Genomic DNA, 24,644 nt, shown 5'->3' with positions numbered 1-24,644 from the left:
CCCTTGGGGAACACCACTAGTTACCCCTCTCCATTCTGAGAATTTACCATTAATTCCTACCCTTTGTTCCCTGTCCTTTAACCAGTTCTCAATCCATGAAAGGACCTTTCCTTTTATCCCATGACAGCTTAATTTACGTAAGAGCCTTTGGTGAGGGACCTTGTCAAAGGCTTTCTGGAAATCTAAGTACACTATGTCCACCGGATCCCCCTTGTCCACATGTTTGTTGACCCCTTCAAAGAACTCTAATAGATTAGTAAGACACGATTTCCCTTTACAGAAACCATGTAGAACTAAAGCAGAGTTACAAAAGCTAACAGAGAGCCCTGCGCTCCAGCTCTGTGTCCGGTGATGCCACCACTCAATGGCCTGTTCTCGCTAACCCCAATCTGGTTCCCCCGAACGCATACCTCTGGAGGCTTCCACAATAGAAATAATAACCATAAATGATAAACACAATAATCCAGTCAATAGCCCCACTCCCCCTTTGCCATTAGCTACAGAGGAAGATTAAACCATATTTGCCAGCTATAGAGTTTTAGTAACTTCAATACTGGTGGACACAGTGCCCCGTTGGGATCAGACAGGAGAATTTATTCAGCCTCATTCCAGTGCTTAAAATCCCAGATGTTCTCCACCAGAGAAATACTCTCAATTAGCCAGATGAGCAGGTATCGAGTTCAACTATGTGAATTCAAGCACCGTCCAGCTGGGGCAGTCCTGGAACATTATATTTCAGTTCAACCTGGGAGAGATGAGAGGAAATGAACTGAAAGGGAGAGAACAAAACCATTGCAAACACTAATCCAGTCTCTAGCCTGTCTGCAGGGCCACCCTTGTTCAAGGGCAGCTTTGTGGGGAGGGTGAAGCCTCACAAATTCCAGCTAGTTCTGGAAACCTCAGATTCACCTTGAGAGGATGGACAAGGCTCAGGCTCCCTTTTCCAGCCTTTCCCCTGCATCCACCCAACAGACAGGCCATGCCAGAGTGGGAGTCCATTTCCCTCTTGGTGTGAGGGAGAGGCCATCATTATGGCAGGGAAATCAGGACTCCTGGGTTCTGTCATCCTGCCACTTGTTCCCTCAGTTTACCGATCTGTATAATGGGGATATGTTCATAGTGACTTTTCTTTGCTTGGTGTTTTCAAGGTCCTTCCACGAAATATGCTGCACAGTCTGATGATAGCTACTGATGAGAATTACTGATCTCTAATCCCTTAGCAACAAACCCATTTACAGGGTGTTACATGCTATGGAGTTTTGGCATTATCCCTAATTCTTCATAATCAAGTAGAATTTTTAAAATATATATAAAAAAATACACAGAGGAGACAATTCCCCTCTGTACAAAGTGCAGAGCCCCAGATTTCTCATTTCCCTTTGGGAAGGCCCCTTAATCAGGGGCGGCTCTAGGCATTTTGCCGCCCCAAGCACGGCAGGCAGGCTGCCTTTGCCGAAGCCATGGGACCAGCGGACCCTCCGCAGGCAAGCCGCTGAAGGCAGCCTGCCTGCTGCCCTTGCAGTGACCGGCAGAGCGCCCCCAGTGGCTTGCCACCCCAAGCACGCGCTTGGCATGCTGAGGCCTGGAGCCGCCCCTGCCCGTAATTACTATTTACTTCTAGAGCTGGAAGAATAACACAAATGCGCAGACAGGCTTGTCTCCAGCCTGTTTACATTGTCGGAGAAAAACTTAGTTCTCACTTTTTGGTTGAGTGCAGCAGAGTCAGATACTTTATTTTCTCTTTACACTTGTATAAAGGGAGGGAGTGCACTAGGACACAAGGTTTCTCCTTCCTAGGCTGGTCTCTCTCCAAGTAAACAATGACAGCAAGAATTTATACTTTTTGTTACCTACAATAATGTGCAACAGCTGCATTTTGTTTATACATAGCCTATTTTGTTATCTTATTTCTCTCACTTCTATTTAGACGCCAATTTACATTCCTTATTATCGACACAAGGTCGCAATGACTTCTCCCAGAGCTCTTACCCACTCGCTTCACACAATCCTCGCTTCTACAAATCTTGCGTTATTAGGGTTACCGCTAGCCTGACTCTTGCTAACAGAGACTGTCATGCATTGAAATCCCTGTCAGTTCTTGCTCTACTTCCACAACCCCTCCCCGCCTCGTTTGTACTTCTAGTACAACTAACATCTCTAAACCTCCATGCCTTAAGCCATGGATTTCAGATTCTACATCAGATGTTTCAACCTTAGGGGTTTTGATTGGATGTAATGACAATGCATGATTAGCCTGGACATGAAAGGTATTAATATTATCACGTCCTTTATCAGAACAACATAATCCTAAACTAAGTAAGAATAATACAGAAATCACATTCCTATAATAATAATATGATGGGGTTGTTGTACAGTTTTAGTGACAAAGCACAATACATCATACTTAGTATGTAAAGTAGACACTCTAAAAGCTGTATGAAAGGCATTCTTTTCAACTTGATATATATTTTGAAGCATATGAATTTGCTCTTGTACTTCAGAGATTCTTTGAATCTCTGGTAACAATGAAAGCAAATCTTGAAATCATTCAGGTACTAAACTAGTCCAATTAAAGGGTATCTGGAACCTAAGGGCTACTGGTTTGAACATACACACAACTGTCATTAGCTTGAAAACGTAGATGTCCTGTCAGGGTAGTTCCTTGTCCTCTACCCTGCCAGCAAAATTTTGTCATGAACAGTGACAACTTCCCCAGCTTCAGTTTATGGATACGCTGAAGCTCTAGGGGTTCTAACGGCCAGAATGTCCATTGACTCCCTATTCCTATCCAAATGTCGGGTGTTATTCTAGGGGCACTGACTACAAATTGGCTAGGCATACCAGGTGGTCTAATCTCCCAGATGTCACGGTGAATAATCCAGGATTCGGTATGCGGGAGCCCACACCCCCCTAACTGGTCCATATGCTTGGAAGGAGCACTGTGAATGTCCGCACACCACCCAGAAAGTGTCCAAGCAGGTCTCCATGGCCACCAATCAGATGGTTCCTGATGTGTCTGTAACGTCAGTGGGCCAAGCCTGGTGCTCAAGATCATTCCGAATGGCCATCAGCTGGTCATTCAGGAAATCATGAATTTGTGAACATGCTAGATCCCACTGCAATGCCTTCCCAGCCTCAGTGATATTCAATACCATCTCTGTCAGCAACTTCTGGGTCATAGAACTAAGGGCGGAAATGACCTGTAACTCACCAACTCCTGCCTGTACTTGGGTTAGCTGTGCCCCAGTAATAAGGCCAGTGGCCTTTTCTAGTTGCCCAATTTCTCATCATGTTCTTGGTTCTTAAAAATATTCCAAATGGCTGCTGCACTATTGGCTCCATCCCATAGGAATCTGGTCAAGTCCCTCTTCTTCCAGAGAAAATAACCCAGGTCCTCTCTTGTGCTACTCTAATGGCAGCCCCTTGTGAGCTATTTGGGTATGTAGAGGTGATTTGGAAATTAGATAAGGGCAATGTAACCTTAACAGTCCCTAGTGTTGTATTAATCACAGTCTATCGATACCCTAATACATCTCTCTTTGGTGTAGGACTATACCACATCTGTTGGTTGTACACCTTTATATACTGTACAGGTTACATTATTAGTCACTGGAATGGTTTCAATACAGGTACAATTTCCTGTGGCAGAACAAACTCTTTGGGTATTCGTTTGATTATTCACTAATTGGGTAACCAAACAACAATAAGGGCCTCTTTCATGTAACACATTGCAAACTCCAGGAACAGCCATCGTATCTACTTCACTATGGAACCCATCAATTTCAATTACAGATTCTTGGGGTTCATTTGTAGTGATATCATAGATTTCTATTTCCACTGATCCATTTATTCTCCACTCAATTGTTCGCTTATATGGGATATCCTGAACTTTAAACATATTTTTTCCCCAAATAATTTTTAAATAAATCACTGAAGTGGAAGGCCTTGGTCATTGTTTTTATCAGATATATGGCATTGTCTGTATTTGGATGTATTACAGGAGTAATAGTGTAATGGAGGACATGGCAGGGGCAGTGGCAACAAGGTGCCTTTGGTACTTGTCATTTAAAATCCAATTAGGGAGAGCAATACATGCTGAAGGATTTATCCAAACCATAGGGCAAGGCCTGTAGAATAAACTCCAACATCCAATCAATACCACATTCCCAAGCATGGGTCTCACAGATTTCTTCCTGCCATTGTATAATTCTTTGTTTCTTCACCAGGGTCAGTTCTTTATGTCCTTTCTAGTCAGGAATTCCTGGACTTTGACAATTTCAGTGGAGCGAGTGTTCCTTCTTCTGTCCTAAAGCAGTTGTGATTCAGCATCCTACAGGGGAGAGGTTACCAGCACATCACCCTGTAATGGTTTTGATTCTTTTAGAAAAATCCAAAGGCACAGTAGGTCTGTCAGTGGAGAAGGGAGAGGTTACTAGCACTTCACCTTGTCCTTTTTCCCTGCTGTCCAGAAGGCACAGTGGAGCTAGAAGGAGAAATATGCTGATCATCAGTCGGAGAATCCTCCCAAGGTGGAGGGGTCTTTTTTCAGTGAGAATCATGGGTCCAGGCAGTCAGTCCTTGGCATTTCATGGCAGTGTTGGTGGTTAACAGGACTCAGAAAGGGCCTTTCCAACATGGAGCCAGAGCAGTCTTTCGCTGATGGATCTTTAGATAGATTCAGTCTCCTGGTTCCAAGGAGTGGCAGAGCTGCTAGGGTCTTTGGGTAACGCTTCTTTACCTGTGAGAAAAGAAACCTAACACGTTTCATTAGTGCCTGGCAGTGTTTTGCAGATCTCATAGCTGCTTGGGCACATTCAAGCCCCCCCATTTCTTGGTTGTCAGCCAAGGCTTATCTGTGAGCAGTGCCCTTGACTAGGGCCAGCATCTTATCTTTGGACTGAGCTTGCTAGCTATTTTTTTCAGTTAATTCATTCTGTTCTTTTTCTTTCTCCCCTTCTCGGCTTCTTTTAACCTACAAAGGAAACTTCCACTCTTTACTAATACACCATTTTGCAACCACAAACACATACATATTGCCATTATACAGTACATTATTCGTATTATTCAGTGTATGCCACATATACCTTTCCAGTAAAATAACTTTATTATAGAGCTTTGGAGCAACAAGCCAGGACAAGCATTTTAATGTAACCCTTCTGTTTGATTTTAAACTAGACTATCCGATGAAAGTATAAAAATTGTATTTAAGTTATTTACTTATTCCCATAATATAAGAACTAGGGGGTCACCAAATGAAATTAATAGGCAGCAGTTTTAAAACAAATAAACGGAAGTTCTTCTTCACGCAGTGCACAGTCAACCTGTGGAACTCCTTAACTAAGGAGGTTGGGAAGGCTAGGACTATGACAATGTTTAAAAGGGAACTGGATAAATTCATGGTGGCTAAGTCCATAAATGGCTATTAGCTAGGATGGGTAAGTATGGTGTCCCTGGCCTCTGTCCGACAGAGGATGGATATGGATGGCAGGAGAGAGATCTCTTGATCATGGCCTGTTAGGTTCACTCCCTCTGTGGTACCTGGCATTGGCCACTGTCGGTAGACGGATACTGGGCTAGATGGACCTTTGGTGGGACCCGATACGGCTGTTCTTATGTTCTTATATTCTTAAACACAACAGTTCTGGCCACGAGACAAATACTACAAGACAGGACTTAGAACACAAAACATAATTCCTATTGTGCCAGTAAATGCATGGTACGTTGAATGCTGTTCAGTTGGCATCAGTTTTCTCTGATTATCTGAAAGACAAAAAACGAGGTCTACTCTTTGGGGCAGTCAATCATTGCTTAAAATATACAAATATCCTTGTTGATTTCAGGCAAAACAGAGGAATTACCCCATTTTTCTTGTATTTGTTTCATAGGCAGCCCAGGTTTTAGTGGCTCCTACCTTATCAATTAGATAATTTGCATTATTACAGATGCTTTCTGCCTTGCTTCTGGATCCAAAGCTATCCACAGCTTAAAGATTCTTATTTGAAAAGGGACACAATTAACTTTACCAGAATTTTGATGGCTTTTTACTTCTAACTCTTGCTTTAAACACACAAGGATCTGAAAGAAAACACTACTTATTGTAGCCCCTTAGAGCCTAATAGGCTTCAATTACATAACACTGTATACATTTCTTTAGCTAATTTGACTCAATTGTTCATAGTCAAATGATTGCAATAAAATAATTTCTTGCCTGGATTTATTTACAAAACATTTCAAAGACACCAAGAACTTTCCTCTTTAGCATTTTTACAAAGTTCAACTGCTGTTCCCTCCAGCAACTACACAGTTAACTTCTCACTTCTTCCTTAAATCACTTGCTTATCTCTCAACACCCACTTTTTATCAACTAAAACCACCATTTCAAGTATTGGCCTGGGTATCTGAAATCCCCATGCTCATACTTACTTACTTACTCCTTCCTTCCACTATGCCCTCAAAATGTATAATAATAGGAGATATACCATCCCCTAGAACTGGAAGGGGCCTGGAAAGGTCATTGAGTCCAGCCCACTGCCTTCACTAGCAGGACCAAGTACTGATTTTTTTTGCCCCAGATCCCTAAGTGGCCCCCTCAAGGATTGAACTCACAACTTTGGATTCAGCAGGCCAATTCTGCTTTCTTTGCTGAACCGTCCCTTCCATGGACACTGGCTTTGCTCCACTACTAGTTTAGCTGGAGGGAGGGCTTCTCAACTAGCCCCCACCCTTCCTGGTCTCTTCCCTTAAACATTCTTACTCACAAGGCAACCCGAGTCTCCCTCGTGAGGCTTGCCACCTGGACAGAATGCATGGCCCATTGGCATTTAACTATTCAATTTCCTCTTGTGGCAAACACACTGCTGTTATGGCATATGCTGAGAACAATTGATTAAATTTTGACAAGTCCCTGAAAAACTGGTACTTGCTTAGGCAGGGCTTCCTTTTCTATCTGGAAGTCCTGTCTCAAGGCCTGCAACTTGCCCTGGGCGTAGGTTTGAGTTGCTGCCTGGTTCATGATCTATGCTCTTAATTCCTCAATTCTAGTTATCAAGTACACATCTCTTCCCTTTTCTCCAACTTCTCTATTGCCCAGTCCTGCTACGGCTGGGGTAGATCCACCTGCCACCCTTCCTGGTCAACTGGGGTGGAGAGAGGAATGCTAAACCCCTCTCCAATTCTCAGACTTACTGCGGCTGAGAATGGGCACACCTTTAATCATGCAATCCTCAACATATAACACCAACAGTACCAAGCAAAGCAAACATAAAATAACAAGGGTAAAACAAATAGATGGTGTAAATTCTGCAGGCCTCCCCCATTCTCAATTGCCCACCAAACTGTGACAAATTTCTGTTACCAATCGATCCCTTGTATCAGGTGATCAGGATAACACTACAAGATTGTTGGGGGAAGATAAAGAAAACACACCATATGATTGAATTTTAAAGCTTCATTAATAAAATAATAAAACAACAACAGAGAGGGATGGGAACGCTCCCACATCACTCAGGAAAAACATTAATGCCCCAAGCCCTAAGCCACTTTCATACTCACACACGTACGTCCAGACTGGCCATGTCTGTGTATAATGTTCAGTGAAGGGGAAGAGGTGGATGGGAGATTATCCTGTATACAGATTGCCCTGAATTTCCAACATGCTTCCGCTCTTGGGAGGGCTGTTCTTTTACACCCTGGAGTCTCCTGCGGCGTCTCTTTCAGAGATTCAAGTCCAGGTCGGCTGCCTGTGGCTTCTCCAGTGTCACCAAGCCACAACGGCTCCGGGGTCGCAAAGGCACACCGTTGGATCTCACTGGACAGTTAAGCTTTGCAAACGTAATCTCAGTCCTGTAACTTGTATTGCCTTTGGTTTGTCTCTGTCTACATTTTTTCACAGCCAGCTGGGGCCGAAAGCAGTTTTTCTTTGTACTTAGCATAGTCTGCGTTGATTCTTGACCTTCAACGCAGAGCAACTTTCTCTTTATCTCTGGGCCAAGCTGAATTTCAAATTAACCTGTTCCTTTCCTCAACAGACAAATTGCTCCCACTGTCAGAGAGGCTTTTTTTGGTGATTAAAACCTCCTCTGAGATGTATGATCTTATGTAGATTGAAGGTATCTTCTAGTGGGCATTGTTTAGATGGATTTTCATGCATGTAAAGATTCCAGTTCTCTAAATACCTGCAGGTTTTAGGACCATAATGTACGTACATGTTATATGATGAGGTACCCTTAGGGGGTGAGAGGGAATGTTTAGACTGTCCCTCCCCCATTTTCCACCTACACACACAGGGAGGGTGCCCTGTCTGCGCTAGTGGCACATAAACTAAGGATATTTCCCTACAGGCCACTCACACAGGAGAGGCTAACGAGGATGCCCACGACCCTCCAACCCCTCCCTTCAGCAAAGAGCGTCGGCTAGTCTCAGGGAGACGGCGCCGCTTACTCTATTGCATCCAGTGAGATGATCGGACTGTCAGTAGCCAACACGGAAAGGAAGGGGGGAGGGAAGATGGATTCACACGCTGCTAGACCCAGGTAGCTTCCTTGTCGGACGATGCCAGGCCGAATCAGCCCCCGTGGGTCGGATCTTCTACAGATCCTCTAGTTAGCGGGCTTGCGTTAGAATATTTCTGGTCATAAGCTTTTGCTTTGCAGAAAACTCTGGGTGTCGTCTGGTAACAGCCATTCACACTGGTGTACACACACCAAGGCCTCTATTTCTAAATACCACGATGCATCTATACCTTACGTCCGGACTCAATACACATGAGGCGGTAAAAACCCCTCAGCATCGGTGCATTAACCTAATGCATTTCCCTTATGCATTAACCTTATTGGGGGTGGCAAAACTAAGTCCCCAGCTCCACATAAACTAACCTTATTGGGGGCGGCGAAACAGTTCCCCAGCACCGCTCTGCATCTGATCTTGCTGCACAGTCAATAAGTTCAGATGGCGTGAGCCCAACAGGGACAGGCAGCCCCACGGACAGTCCTCCTCCGATACCCCAATAGAGATTTCAAAAGGTCTCATACCTTTCTTGTGGTGCCATGGGGTTCGAAGGGGAAGGATCCGTAGCAGCAGCCTGTGTCTCAGTAGGCGTTGCCATCCTGGACGAGCCCCCAAATTGTCAGAGAAAAACTTAGTTCTCACTTTTTGGTTGGGTGCAGCAGAGTCAGATACTTTATTTTCTTTTTACAATTGCATAGAGGGAGGGAGTGTGCTAGGGCACAGGGTTTCCCCCTCCTAGGCAAGTCTCTCTCCAAGTAAACAATGACAGCAAGCATTTATACTTTTTGTTACCTACAATAATGAGCAACAGCTGCATTTTGTTTATACATAGGCTATTTTGTTATCTTATTTCTCTCACTTCTATTTAGACGCCAATTTACATTCCTTATTATCGACACAAGGTTGCAACGACTTCTCCCACAGTTCTTTCCCACTCACTTCACACAATCCTCAGTTCTACAAATCTCACATTATTAGGGTTACCGCCAGCCTGACTCTTGCTAACAAAGACTGTCGTGCATTGAAATCCCTGTCAGTTCTTTCTCTACTTCCACAACATCCAGATGCTGCTAATCCCCTAGAGGCTGAGTGAACCCCACTGGGATTGCACAGAGCTATATTATAAACAGTGCACATCCCTGTGTCGGCCCTCAGCATTGGATGCTGCTACATATGCTGGGGTGAGACAGGCGTGGGACACGGCTACCTGCGGGGGATTCCCAGGGAGACACTTCCATCTCAGGATTCACAGGTACCATCTCTTGCTGAGGAGCTCACCTGCTCGACAAACCCAGTGTAACATGTATGTGATGGGATAGAGAGTAAGTCTGTGTCCTTTCCGCTCTTCACATCCTTTAAACTGCCCATTGCCCCTGCCACAGGGAATGAATTTTGTCTCTCTCACATGGCAAAATGTCACCCTTCACTGGGGCACCAGTCTGACTGGCTGCCAGACCTGAGGTGGCTGCATTTCAGTGGCACATTGGATCCTTCAGGATGAAAGGTTTTACTACAATTACAAGACAAGGGCAAATTCTGAGGCTGTGACCCATACTTTCCTCAGTCCCCAATGAGGAAACGCCCACTTGGAGTCAGAACTGAGTAAAGATTTCAGGAGCCAGCTGTGTGTGAATGCAGAAACTGTCTCCTCCTTCTTTTGCATTTTAGGAGGAGGTGGGATTGCCCTCACTGGCGGAAGAACCCCAGCCATTGGTGTTAGCAGTGTCTACACTGATGTGCTAGAGCAGCACCACTCTAGCCTCGAGCAGATCTTCCAGAATAGCATCCAGTCTGGATCTGCAGAGATGGATAAATTGGAGAGAGTCCAGCGGAAGTCAACAAAACTTATTAGGGGGCTGGAGCACATGACTTATGAGGAGAGGCTGAGGGAACTGGGATTGTTTAGTCTGCAGAAGAGAAGAATGAGGGGGGATTTGATAGCTGCTTTCAACTACCTGAAAGGGGGTTTCAAAGAGGATGGATCTAGACTGTTCTCAGTGGTAGAAGATGACAGAACAAGGAGTAATGGTCTCAAGTTGCAGAGGGGGAGGTTTAGGTTGGACATTAGGAAAAACTTTTTCACTAGTAGGGTGGTGAAGGACTGGAATGGGTTATCTAGGGAGGTAGTGGAATCTCCTTCCTTAGAGGTTTTTAAGGTCAGGCTTGACAAAGCCCTGGCTGGGATGATTTAGTTGGGTTTGGTCCTGCTTTGAGCAGGGGGTTGGACTAGATCCCTCCTGAGGTCCCTTCCAACCCTGAGATTCTATGATTCTATGATTCTATGGTGAGTTGGAGAATCCACCACTTTTCTTTGGGGTGTGTCCAAACAACTAATCACCCTCAGTGCTGGGTATTTGGCCCTTATTTCAAACAAAAATGTCTCTGGCTTCAGGCTCCAGCCGTTGGGCCTTGCTCTGCCTTTCTCTGCTAGAATACAGAGACCATTATTACCCATTGATTTCTCCCCATGAAATTCTTCACTTGATTGTCTTTTTCATAAATGAAGTCCCTCACTCTCCAGCCTTTTCCCCAGCCTCCAATCATTTTTTCAGCTCTTTTCTGTAGCCTCTCCAATTTTTCCACATCCTTTTTGAAATGTGGATCCCAGGACTGGACACAGTCAGTTTCACCAAAGCCATGCGCAGCGGGAAAAGCGTCTAGTGATCTGGACCCATGCAAACAAAATGTTTTAATACAGTCAAATCCAAAATGATTCTCTCAGAACCAGGAATGCAGGCCTGACCCACAGGCAAGGGCACTTTCTTATGGACTGGGGGGATCCTGAAAAGACCATTCTGCCAATATTTGGGGCATCTGCAGATTTTTTTGCGATGATTTTCTATTTCCATCCAGATCATTGATGGAAATGTTGAGTAGCATCAGGCCTTGAACTGATCCCTGCTGAACCCCACTCACCCCATTCACTGACAATGGCCCAGTGATAACTGCTTTCTGAGATCGGTTCGTTAGGCAGTTTATATGCATGTTACATATGCTCTACTGATATTGCACTGTGTTCATTTTTAATCGGTATATTTTCCAATATTAAATCAAATGCCTCATAGAAATCAAAGTTTATTACATCTGCATGGTTTCCTTGATCAACCAAATGTGCCCTCTCATTAAAGGATAAAGTCAGATTTATTTGACAAGACTGATTTTCCATAAACCCTACTGTTAACTGGCATTAATTATAATCCTAGACTTTTATTTTAAATTAATCCCATATCAGTTTTTCTATTGTTTCCTAACCCTCTGAAATCTTTATTAACTTGCCCTTTTAAAATACTTTGTATTTAACATAGAATTGTCCTCTCTTTGCTTGTTTTTATTTAAAACTTTGCTGCGGCATGATTGCATACTTCTGATTCCAAATGAGATGCACAGCCTCACTCGTCTGCCTCAGAACCCTGCTCCCAACCCTCAGCTGCTTTTATTCGGCTTCTTGGCTTCCCTCACCGCTCCGGATTGGCCAGTCGGCCCCGCTGCTGCATCTTGGCCCCACTCACTGTAATCTCGTTGTCATGCTGCAGCGGCCCCCATTCCAGTCCTGGAGTAGAGGGATCTCAGCTGGGGGGAGGGAGGTGGAGATTGTGACATCCTAGCACCCCCATATTCACCGCTGTTTTATAATAATGGCATGTTGTGTGCAAAAGATGCCTTATGAGGTTCCATTAGAAAAGTATTAACCTGTTTAACATTAATATCCTCTTAAAGGCTATGTGCTGTCATTGTATATGAAGTTATGATATTTAGATATATATGTGCTACTAAAATATGTTGTGGGATTGGGAAAACCCACAAGCAGCCTTCAGGTACAACAAAAAATACGACAAATGATGTTAATGGCTTATGGAGGAACTGCACAAGTATTAACCCAGGAAACGTGTAAAATAGGAACCTCTCAGAAATGGCACTACACCAGAACAAGTGAAACCCTAGCAAAGGCACAGGGCAATTATGTGTTCAAGAAATAATTTTTTTCCGCATCTGGAAAGAAGCAGCATGAGCTACGCGTATCACACGAGATGATGAAACACCTTCCAGTCCATTAGCTGTTAAGGAGGATGTAAAACAGCTTCTACTGTAGAACCTTAGAATTATGAACCACAGAATTATGAGCGCTCGATCAAGCACACAAACCTTTGGAATGAGAAGAATACTCAACCTGGGGGTTGGGACCCCTGAGAGGGTCACAAAGTTATTACATGGGGGGTCCTGGGATGTCACCTCCACCGCAAACCCCACTTTTCCCCTAGCATTTCTAACAGTAAATATATTAAAAAGTGTTTTCCGTTTACAAGGTGGTCACACTCAGAGGCTTGCTGGGTGAAAGGGGTCACCGGTACAAAACTTTATTATTTCTAGGATGCTGCTACCAAAAGACTCTAATTTGGGCCACAGAGTCACATACTGTTTGACGCGGGTTACAGCAAAGGGCTTTCTAGCAATTTGGAAGAAGACAAAAAGGGGAGAAATAACAGGATGTCAGAGTTGTCATTCTCCCTATAACAACACACCTGAAAGTACCGGAGGAAAAAGACAGAACAGGGGGGCAAATGCTCATCCCAGGCAGAAAGAAGTCAGGCTGCCTGAGAAAGATAACCTGCTTGTACGCCCTAACTGGGTGAGACACTGCTGGATTCAAACACTAACTAGCACATTAAGCTTAGGTTGTAGTTTTGTTTTGTTTCTTATGATAATCTACTTGGATCTGTTTCCTTTCACCGATAATCATTTAAAAGCTCTCTCTCTCCCTAGCTAAACACCCCTATTTTATATTTTACCAGACGGTGTTGTTTCAAGTGCAAAGAGGAAAGATCTCAGCCCATGCACAAAAGTCAGTGCAAATCCACTTTCCTTTGTAGAAATGGTGGACTGGGTAATAAATTCATACTGGTCAGGTTTTGACCAGGTCAGGACAGTAGAGGTCTGGGATCTTAGGCTGGGTATCTGAGAGTATTGTGGTCGTAGGTTCTCTACTGCAGTTTCATGAGTGGCTGGCCAGGGCAGTCGTGAACACATCTAGGGGTGGTCCCTACCCATGGATGTTGAGGTGAGGCAAGCTTGGAGGGTTTCAGCTTGTCACAATATTACAATACAAGAGGGAACCCAGAATGGTGAGACAGATGAGTCAGCTCTACCTCAGTTCCAGGTGGCAACCTGAGGGGACCCATTACATAGATGATCCAGATAGTGATGAGAAGTGGATCGGAGTAGGAGCAGCGGTGGGGATTTTGGGGGAAAAGGTGGGACAAGGGGCAGGTGTCCAGGTGTAACAGATGACCAGTGACAATTATGATTATAATTAGATAGGTGGCAACCCTATGTGTTAAAGAGTTGTATGGTCACCAGTTCCATAGTACGTTACACTGAGAAAACACAGTAAGGCCAGGAAAGGTTTTACTGTCTCTTTGACTGCCCAGTAAGTGATTCAGGGGAGACGGCCCAGCACCATGTCACCAGCCAGGTCTGCATGGACCTAAGTCTCAGACCTAGAGCACCAGGAGAAAACTTTAGTCCCTTTATGAGTTAAGATCTGGAGCAGCCTGTCCCGGATCTGTTTGGTCCTCACCCCGTAGATGATGGGATTTAGCATGGGGGGCACAAAGAGGTAAACACTGGCAATAAAAATGTGAAAATGAAGGGGTAAATTGTGCCCAAATCGGGTTGTGAGGGAAGAGAAGAGATTTGGAATATAAAAGGCTAAGATGACACAGAGGTGGGAGCCGCAAGTCCCAAATGTCTTGAGCCGGGCGTCCTTTGTGGGCATGCTGAAGATGACCCTGAGGATCTGGGTATAGGACACAACAATAAAAAACACATCCAGACCAATCCTACATAATAGCAAAAATAGGCCATAGTAACTACTGACGCTGATGTCGGCGCAGGCCAGCTTCACCACTCTCATGTGCTCACAGTGCGTATTGGGGATGATGTTGGTTTTGCAATACGGCAACCGCCTTGCCAGTAAGGGATAGGGAAGTGCCAGCATGCTGCCACGCAGCACGATGGCCAGGCCAATCTTGATCACCATGTGGTTTGTCAGGATAGTGGAATATCTGAGGGGATGGCAGATTGCTATGTACCGATCCACAGCCATGGCCACGAAGATCCCAGACTCGATAGCTGAGAAGCAGTGAACGAAGTACATCTGGGTGAGGCAGTCACTGAAATCGATCTCCCTGGAATTGAACCAGAAGATTGCCAGAATTTTGGGTATGGTGGATGTGGATAGGACCAGGTCAGTGACTGCCAGCATGCAGAGGAAATAGTACATGGGCTCATGGAGGCTCGGCTCCCTCTTCACAATGAACAGAATAGTGAAATTTCCCAAGATGACTATGACGTACATGGCGCAGAAGGGGATGGAGATCCAGACATGGGCCACCTCGAGACCAGGAATGCCCAGCAGGATGAAGGTGGAGGGGTTGGTGAATTCAGTTGTGTTGGAATCTGACATGGAGCAGGGGAGAAGTTGTCCAACTCCAAGGCAGAAAGGCGTGTCCTAATTGGATCGTACGTTCCCCTGACTTCTTGTATCTAGGGTGATGGTTGCAGTGCAACTGCCTGGATGGGGAGACAATATGAATATCAGACAGTTCATGAATGGGGGCCACTTTAGTGGCAAAGTGAAGGCAGCAATAGTCATGGGAAGGCAACATAGAAGAACATAAGAATGGCCATGCTGGGTCCGACCCAAAGGTCCATTTAGCCCAGCATCCTGTCTGCCATCAGTGGCCAATGCCAGGTGCCGCAGAGGGAGTGAACCTAACAGGTATTGATCAAGTGCTCTCCCCTGCCGTCCATCACCACCCTCTGACAAACAGAGGCTAGGGACACCATTCCTTACCCATCCTAGCTAATAGCCATTAATGGACTTAACCTCCATGAATTTATCCAGTTCTCTTTTAAACCCTGTTATAGTCCTAGCCTTCACAACCTACACAGGTAAGGAGTTCCACAAGTTGACTGTTGCTCCGTGAAGAAGAACTTCCTTTTATTTGTTTTAAACCTGATGCCTATTAATTTCATATGGTGGCCCCTAGTTCTTATGTTATGGGAAGAAGTAAATAACTTCTCCTTATTCACTTTCTCCACACCACTCATGATTTTATAGACCTCTATCATATACCCCCTAACACATGGGAGAAAAGCAAAATAGATACCAAAAGATACAAATTTGAAATTCTGAAAATTGATCAGGGAAATTTAAAATATCAAGGAAAAATCCATGCTTGGCAGCGTTAAGGATCACAAAAAGGACAAATCCATGCTTGGCAGGGTTAAGGATTTCTTAAGTATATTAAGAAAATAAGAAATCCTAGAAAATATTTCAGTGAGTTCCTAGAAGGGGAAGGAACTTTTAATGTTGAGAAAAGGCAAATGTGTTCAAGAAATAGTTTTGTTCTGCATTTGTAAAGATGAACTGTGATGTACTCATATCACCTCAGGTGAAGAAACACTTTCCAGACCATTAGTAGTCAAGGAGGGTGTGAAACAGCATCTACTGTAGAATCTGAGAGTTACAAACACCAGAGATCAGGAGCGACTGATAAACCATAAATCCTATTTTGAACCAATACACAATAGGCAAAAGCAGAGCCTCCTCCCACCTCAAAAAGGAGGCAAATGCAGGGCAGGTCTCGGTTAAAAGATTTGGCAAGGTTAGGAAACAATGGAAAAGCTGTATGGGATTTAAAAAAAAAGAATCTAGGAATAAAATTAATGCCAGTCAACAACATGGTTTCTGAAATACTGGTCTTCTCAAATAATCCCAAATTCTTCATTTTATGAGTACATGTTTGGTTGATGAAGGGAACTGTGCAGATGCATTAGATTTAGTAGGGGAAAATAATCAGATAAACAAAAAACACTGTTCAATATCAGTAGAGCACACATAAAATGGAATAAAAACTAGCTAACTGAAAGATCTCAGAAACCAGTTGTGAATTGACCATTGTCAGGGAATGGGGATGTTTCTAGTTGGGTTCTGCAGGGATCGGTTCTAGGCTGGATGCTACTCAATATTTTCACCCATGATCTGGAAGAAAATGGATAATCACTGCAAATAAAATTTGTGCAGAACCCAAACGTTGGCAGAGTGGTTACAATGAGGAGGCCAGGGCAGGCACACTGATTGATTTGGAGTTTTTGGTGAGCCAGAGCCATGCAAAATAAAATGTTTTGATACACTCAAATGCAGAGTTATCATCTTGGAACAGGGAATGCCGGCCTGATCCTCAGACTAGGGCACTGTATTATGGGTCACTATGGACACCCAACTCATCGTGAGATCCCAGTGGGATGCTGTGGCCGAAAGGGCTCATTCAATCCTTTAATGCATAAAGAGGAGAGTGGGGAGTTGAAGCAGGGGAAGGATTTTACCTCTGCAAATGCACTGGTGTAAGCAACTGTGTCCAGTTCTGGGTCCTCATTTCAAAAGGGATGTGGAAAATTGGAGAAGGTGCAGAAAAGACCCACAGAAATGATTTGAGGTGGGAGAAAATGCTGGTCAGAGAGAGAGAGACAGACAGACTTGAAGAACTTGATTTATTTATCTTTGTCAAGGTTCCTCCCCCACTCTGAACTTTAGGGTACAGATGTGGGGACCTGCATGGACGCTTCTAAGCTTAATTACTAGCTTAGATCTGGTAACACTGCCACCATCCAGAAATTTCAGTGTCTGGATCACTTTCTGTCCCCCCAAAACCTTCCCCTCCCTGGGCAGCCTTGAGAGGCTTTTTCACCAAGTTCCTGGTGAACACCGATCCAACCCCTTGAATCTTAACTCAAGGAGAATTTAACCATCCCCCCTCCCTTCCCCCACCAATTCCTGGTGAGTCCAGATCCAATCCCCTTGTATCTTAATACAAGGAAAAAATCAATCAGGTTCTTAAAAAGAAAACTTTTAATTAAAGAAAGAAAGAAAGGTAAAAATTATCTCTGTAAAATCAGGATGGAAAATGCTTTACAGGGTAATCAGATTCATATAGCCCAGAGGAACCCCCTCTAGCCTCAGGTTCAAAGTTACAGCAAACAGACATAAAATCCTCTCAGCAAAAAGGAACATTTACAAGTTGAGAAAACAAACATAAGACTAACATGCCTTGCATGTGCTACTTACAAGTTTGAAACATGAGAGACTGATTCAGAAAGATTTGCAGAGTCTGGATTGACGTCTGGTCCCTCTCAGTCCCAAGAGCAAACAACCCCCAAAACAAAGAGCACAAACAAAAGACTTCCCCCCACCAAGATTTGAAAGTATCTTGTCCCCTTATTGGTCCTCTGGTCAGGTGTCAGCCAGGTTTACTGAGCTTCTTAACCCTTTACAGGTAAAAAAGTCGTTAACCCTTAACTATCCGTTTATGACAACCTTATATAGAGGTATCGGGCTCTTTAATCTTGCGGAGAAAGGCAGAGCAAGACCTAATGGCTGGAAACTGAAGTCAGGCAAATTCCAGTTAGAAATAAGGGCCAAATGTTTAGCACAGAGGGGTACTAATCACTGGAGAACACTGCAAAGAGAAATGGTGGATTCTCCAACTACGCATGTCTGCAGACCCAGTTGAGTACTATGTCCAATTTTGATCGTGACTGTATAGAAGGGTGGAGGGAACCTGGAAAGGATCCAGAGGGAAGACACAAAGATATTCCAAAGGATGCAGTGCAAGCCGTATGAAAAAGCTAAAGGAACCAAGTGCGTTTAGTTTGGAAAAGAGAAGATTGGAGTGGGGACATGGCAGAAGTCTTCATGTACTTGAAAGGCTGCCATAAAAAAAGTGGAGGAAAGTTGTTCTCTCCTGCCGCAGAGTGCAGGACCAGAGTCAATGGGTTCGAACTACAGCACAGCAGATTTAGATTAAATTTCAGGAAAAACCTCCTAACTGTTTAGACTGAACATCTCCTCCATCTTGGCAGGGGGTCAGATTACATGACCCTTGTGGTGCATTATCGTGCAGTGTCTCTGTGAGTCTGCAATGTAAAATCCTGGTATTAACCAGGCCTTGGTGACAGACAAGTTAGGGGCTCAATACAGGGGTAATTGACTGACATTTAATGGTCTGTGTTATACAGGAGGACAGACTGGTGCCTTCTAAACGTATATTTCATGAATCTATCAATAAAGAAAGCAGATCAGGCATTTACATTTACTGTGTCTCATAAAACACGAACAAGAGAACATTCAGTTCCATTTACTGTCTGAACATATGACACAATCCATATTTAATAATATGACATATTACATAATCCATATTTGGCCTGTGGAAGTGCTTGCCACAGACAAGGAGGGAAGAGCTTAGCTGAATGGGATTCACAAATGGATTGACAATTGGAGGTGTCTTTGGTGGTAAAACCTTGAATTAGGTTGTCTGATACCTTCAATGGGAAGACCTCAGTTTCAGCTGAAGTTTTCCAGTCTTTAAGCATTAGGAGTGAAATTTCCCAAGTTGGATGTTTGCTTATGGCTGAATTGTTTTTTGAAACTTTCAGGCATGACAGTTCAGCTGACTACTCGAATGAAGCTAGGAGAACATATGTCTTAACCGTGTTGTTCCACCTCCATTGTCTCCAGCAGATAAAAGTCCGGTAACAGTCCCACCTACCCACCCACCCACCCCCCTCCCTCCCAGTTAACAGCCAGAGCCCTGAGATTCAAGAGAAGGAAGTGTCAGTCTCTGCCTATTAACACACATCTGTCTTCTCAGGTCTTTACTCAGTTCTTATCCAGGGGAGTTTTCCCATAGTGGGGCCTGAGCGAACTATGGGCCATGGCGTCAGAATTTGGCCTTGTATTGTACTTCTACCACCTTTAATCCTGAATGCTGCCCTGTGCCACAGAAATACACCCACCTCCACGCTGAATGGCATCAGCCGGGATGGGCAGGGATGCTAATCAAAGGAGGACATTTTGGCCAGTGCTATTGGAGCAAACTCATCCCCTGTGGCAAGGGCCCTGGGATGTTTAATGGCTGTGCAGAGCGGAATGGACCACAAACTTACACTGTATCCCATGATGCCCACGTTGCACTGAGTTTGTAAAGCAGGTGAGTGCCTCAACAAGAGATGGTACCTGTGAATTCTGAGATGGAAGTGTCTTCCCTGGGAATCCCCCTCAGTTAGTCGTGTCCCACAGCTCTCTCACCACAGCATCTCCAGCAACATCCCACGCTGAGACCCTACACAGGGGTGTGCACCACTTATAATATAGCTCTGTGTGATCCCCGTGGGGTTCAGTCAGCCTCTAGCAGAGAAGCAGCACCATAATGTAAACAGGCTGGAGAAAAGCTGGTCTGAACTTCTGTGTTATTTATGCGGCTTTCGGAGTAAATAGTAATTAAGGGACCTTCCTTAGGGGAGATGAGAACTCTTGGGCTCTCTGCTGAGCCACAGAGGAATGGGCTGCTGTGTGTATTTGTGTATATATAAAATTCTAATTGATAAGGAAGAAAAAAGGGATAACACCTATATCTGTATAGGGAATGATACCCTGTAAATTGCCAGGAGGGATGGGTAGATAGTAGACAAACAGATCGGGAGATAGATGACTGAGGGGAGACACAAACAGTTAGATCAGATACCAGTAATTCTTTCAGTAACTATCATCATCCTGTGCAACACCTTTCTCTGAAGGATTAACAGAGAACCTAACAAAGGGAAAGCCTCTATTGACGAATCCTGGTTATTCATATAGGTAAACTGAGACACTGTGAGATGTAAATTGGCAAAGGCCACACAGAGATTGATGGCATGATGACAGACAAAACCCAGGAGTCCTGACTCCCCTTCCATAATCACGGTCTCTCCATCACGCCAAGAGGGAAATTGACTCCCGCTCTGGCAAGGACTGTTCGTTGGGTGGGATGCAGAGGGAAGGCAGAAAGAGGGAGCCTGATCCTGCACCATCTTCTCAAGGGGAATGTGAGGTTTCCAGAACTAGCTGGAGGTTGTGAGATCCCTCTCATGTGAGCTGTGAACTCCAAGACTCCACATTATCTCCCACTCAGTAAATTGCCAATGCATCACTCCATTCATCTGAAGAAGTGAGGTTTTTCTTACACATGAAAGCTTATGCCCAAATAAATCTGTTAGTCTTTAAGGTCCCACCAGACTCCTTGTTGTTTCTGTGGATACAGACTAACAGTGCTACCCCCCGATACATTACTCACACCGTGGTCCAGAGAGCGACGTGGGTCCAAAGAAGGTGGAGAAAGCAGAGCACTGGCGGGCGAGACACCACCTGTAGAGTGATAAAAACGGCTCTTAATACTGGTATCTGTAATCCTCCCCGACGAAGGGAGTAGCGCTGAAATCGGTATTGCCATGTCCGATTAGGGTAAGTGTGGCCGCAATTTGATGGTATTGCCTCCAGGTTCTATCCCACAGTGCAATCTGAACTCATATGCACTGGCCAGGTAGACAATAAAAGTCCCGCAAACTTTTGAATTTAATTTCCTGTTTGCCCAGCGTGGAGCGCCGATCAGAACGGGTGACCATGCAGTCCCAGAATCCAAAAAAGCTCCAGCATGGACCGTACGGGAGATACTGGATCAGATCACTGTATGGGGAGACAAATCTTTTCTATCAGAGCTCCGTTACAGAAGACGAAATTGCAAAGCATTTGAAAAAATCTCCATGGCTATGATAAACAGAGGCCACAGCAGGGACTCAGCACAGTGCTGCGTGACAAGCGTAACAGAAAGCCAAAGAATCAAATGGACGCTCATGGAGGGAGAGAGAGGGAACTGAGGACTCAAGCTATCCCCCAGTTCCCACAGTCTCCGAAAAACATTTGCTTTCTGGGCTGAGCTCCCAATGCCTGAAGGGTAAAAAACATTGTTGCAGGTGGTTCAGGGTATATGGCGTCAATTCCCGCCCCCCCCCCCCGAAAGTAAAGGGAAAAAAATGTTTCTCACCTTTTTTCCATGTCACCGTATGTCTACTGGATGCTGCTGGTAGATGCGGTGCTGCAGTGCTAAACAGCAGCATCCCCTCCTCTCCTCTCCCTGATGGCAGACGGTGCAATAGGACTGATAGTCATCATCATCCTCCCGTGAGTGCTCCTGGCTGGCCTTGGTGAGATTGGCCAGGGGTGCCTGTCCGAAAATGGGAATGACTCCCAGTCATTCCTTTCTTTAAGCTTTGTCTCTTGGAGATTCAGTCCTGCCTGGTATATCATAGCAGCTGGAAGCTGCCTCCCCATCATTTTATCTCAATAAAGTCAGTGTTTCTTATTCATGGATTCTTTATGACTTCGTCACACAAATGGGGGGATAACAGGAGGGGTGGGGGAGAAGGGAAACAACGGGTGGGGTTGTTGCAGGGGCACCCCCTAGAATGGCATGCAGCTCATCATTTTTGCAGGATCTCTGGGGCTCTGACATGGACCGGCTGTCCTCTCTGGTTCTTTAGTAGGCTTGCCCCATATTCTAGGCAGGACTAACTCTACTTTTAGACAAAACATAAAGAAGGGAATGACCTGGGAAGTCATTCCCATTTTTGTCCATGCGCCCCCAGCCGACCTCAGCGAGGCCAGCCAGGAGCACCCATGACAGCAGCAGATGGTGCAATAGTGCTGGTAACCATCTCTGCTACCTTGCAAGGCAAGTGAATGCTGTTGTGTAGCACTGCAGTACCGTGTCTGTCAGCAGCATCCAGTACACATACGGTGAGAGTGAAAAAAGGCTAAATGGGCTCCATGGTTGCCATGCTATGGCATCTGCCAGGGCAATCCAGGGAAAAGGGCGTGAAATGATTGTCTGCCATTAACACCACCCTATACCGAAAACCTATCGACCGCTATGCCTACCTTCATGCATCCAGCTTCCATCCCGGGCACACCACACGATCCATTGTCTACAGCCAAGCACTGAGGTATAACCGCATCTGCACTAACCCCTCAGACAGAGACCAACACCTACAAAATCTCCACCAAGCATTCTCAAAACTACAATACCCGCACGAGGAAATAAGGAAACAGATCAACAGAGCCAGATGTGTACCCAGAAGCCTCCTACTGCAAGACAAAACCAAGAAAGAAACCAACAGGACTCCACTGGCCATCACATACAGTCTCCAGATAAAACCCCTCCAATGCATCATCAGGGATCTACAACCCAGCCTGGACAATTATCCCACACTTTCACAGGCGTTGGGTGGCAAGCCAGTCCTCGCCCACAGACAAGCTGCCAACCTGAAGCATATTCTCACCAGCAACTGCACACCGCACCATAGTAACTCTAGCTCAGGAACCAATCCATGCAACAAACCTCAATGCCAACTCTGCCCACATATCTACACCAGCGACACCATCACAGGACCTAACCAGATCAACCTCACCATCACCGGTTCATTCACCTGCATGTCCACCAATGTAATATACGCCATGATATGCCAGCAATGCCCCTCTGCTATGTACATCGGCCAAACTGGACAGTCTCTAAGGAAAAGGGTAAATGGACACAAATCAGATATTAGGAATGGCAATATACAAAAACCTGTAGGAGAACACTTCAACCTCCCTGGCCACACAATAGCAGATCTTAAGGTGGCCATCCTGCAGCAAAAAAACTTCAGGACCAGACTTCAAAGAGAAACTGCTGAGCTTCAGTTCATCTGCAAGTTTGACACCATCAGCTCAGGATTAAACAAAGACTGTGAATGGCTAGCCAACTACAGAACCAGTTTCTTCTCCCTTGGTTTTCACACCTCAGCTGCTAGAACAGGGCCTCATCCTCCCTGATTCAACTAACGGCGTTATCTCTAGCTTGCTTCTTGCCTGCATATATATACCTGCCCCTGGAAATTTCCACTACTTGCATCCGACGAAGTGGGTATTCACCCACGAAAGCTCATGCTCTAAAACGTCTGTTAGTCTATAAGGTGCCACAGGATTCTTTACTGCTTTATCATAAATGATGTGCTCCAGCCCACTAATCATTTTTGTTGCCCTGCGCTGGACTCTTTCCAATTTTTCCACAGCCTCCTTGTAGTGTGGGGCCCCGAACTGGACACAGTACTCCAGATGAGGCCACACTAATGCCTTGTTCATGAAGCCAAGGGCAAAAATAAGCATTGGACTACACATCTGGAGTGGTTCAGAGAAGTGTCTGGAGTGGAGAGAGCACCCCAGAGCACCCTAACCCTTGTCCTAATGGATCATGACAAGGTTAGTGGTTGAGCCCCCCAGGAATCCTGGACCCAGCTATGTCAGGGTTATGAGGACTCTGCCATATCAGAGAGTGGAAGGGGAGTTCTCAGCATCATCCAGGACTGTAGATAAAGGGAGTGGGAGCGAGGTCTCAGATCTTTTCAGTAGCCAATTCCACCGGGGTAGCGTAGAAACCTGGAAAGTTCCTCACACGAGCGGGACCTTTCTCCTGCTTCCATTTGTTAGGAATTCTTCAAAGGACTCACACTCCTTTTCTGTTTTAAGGTGAAACTTTTACCCTTGGAACATTTTGCTCTTTTGCGGTACTCAAGGCTCTTCAAATTTCTGCCCAAGTGTGTAAAAACCTGCTTCCTCTGCCTGCCTGCCTGAGGCCACGTCTACACTACACTCCTTACAGTGGTATAGCTGTACTGCTGCAGCTACGCCGCTGTAAGGTCTGCCTTGTAGCCGCTCTATGCCAATGAGAGGGCGGCATGATTAGAACAAAAGCAGAGTTACAAAAGCTAACGGAGAGCCCTGCGCTCCAGCTGTGTGTCCGGTGATGCCACCACTCGATGGCCTGTTCTCGCTAACCCCAATCTAGTCCCTCGAACTTGTGCTGTGCTCCTAACGGTCAAAGAGTGGGCCCTAGCCCCACCACCCCTTTGCCTTTCGCTACGGAGGAAGGTCAAACCATTCTTGCCAGCGATAGAGTCTTAGTAACCTGAACACTGGAGGACAGGATGCCCTTGTTAAAAACCCAGGGGCTCCACATTAGAGAAATCCCCTCGATTAGCCAGACGAGCAGGCAGAGAGTTTAACTAGGGAATCCGAGAGCCCTCCAGCGGGGCAGTCCTGGAAAGTCTGACAAATCCAGTTTCTAGCCTGCCTATAGTGCTCCCCACCCTCTTGTTCAGGGCAGCTTTGTGGGGAGGGTGAGGCCTCTGTCCCCAAGACAGCCCCCGGCTCTACTCTACCCACAGGAACA

General features: G+C 45.3%; 1 protein-coding gene across 1 annotated transcript; it reads right to left on the bottom strand.

Moving 5' to 3' along the window:
• Positions 1 to 13,987: 13,987 nt before the first annotated feature.
• LOC120383618 (olfactory receptor 52R1-like) lies at positions 13,988 to 14,968 on the bottom strand. The gene has a single exon (XM_039501775.1). It carries the CDS (start codon positions 14,966 to 14,968, stop codon positions 13,988 to 13,990), a length of 981 nt encoding a protein of 326 aa, XP_039357709.1.
• Positions 14,969 to 24,644: the final 9,676 nt, after the last annotated feature.

Source organism: Mauremys reevesii, linkage group 1 (genome assembly GCF_016161935.1).
Source record: "Mauremys reevesii isolate NIE-2019 linkage group 1, ASM1616193v1, whole genome shotgun sequence".
Lineage (NCBI taxonomy): Eukaryota > Metazoa > Chordata > Testudines > Geoemydidae > Mauremys > Mauremys reevesii.
Note: the sequence above shows the minus strand (reverse complement) of the source record. Positions and strands in the feature narration are given on the sequence as shown.

Bases quoted from the DNA above. Each gene is read 5' to 3' on its own strand.
- LOC120383618 (XM_039501775.1), bottom strand. From the start codon at position 14,968: ATGTCAGATTCCAACACAACTGAATTCACCAACCCCTCCACCTTCATC.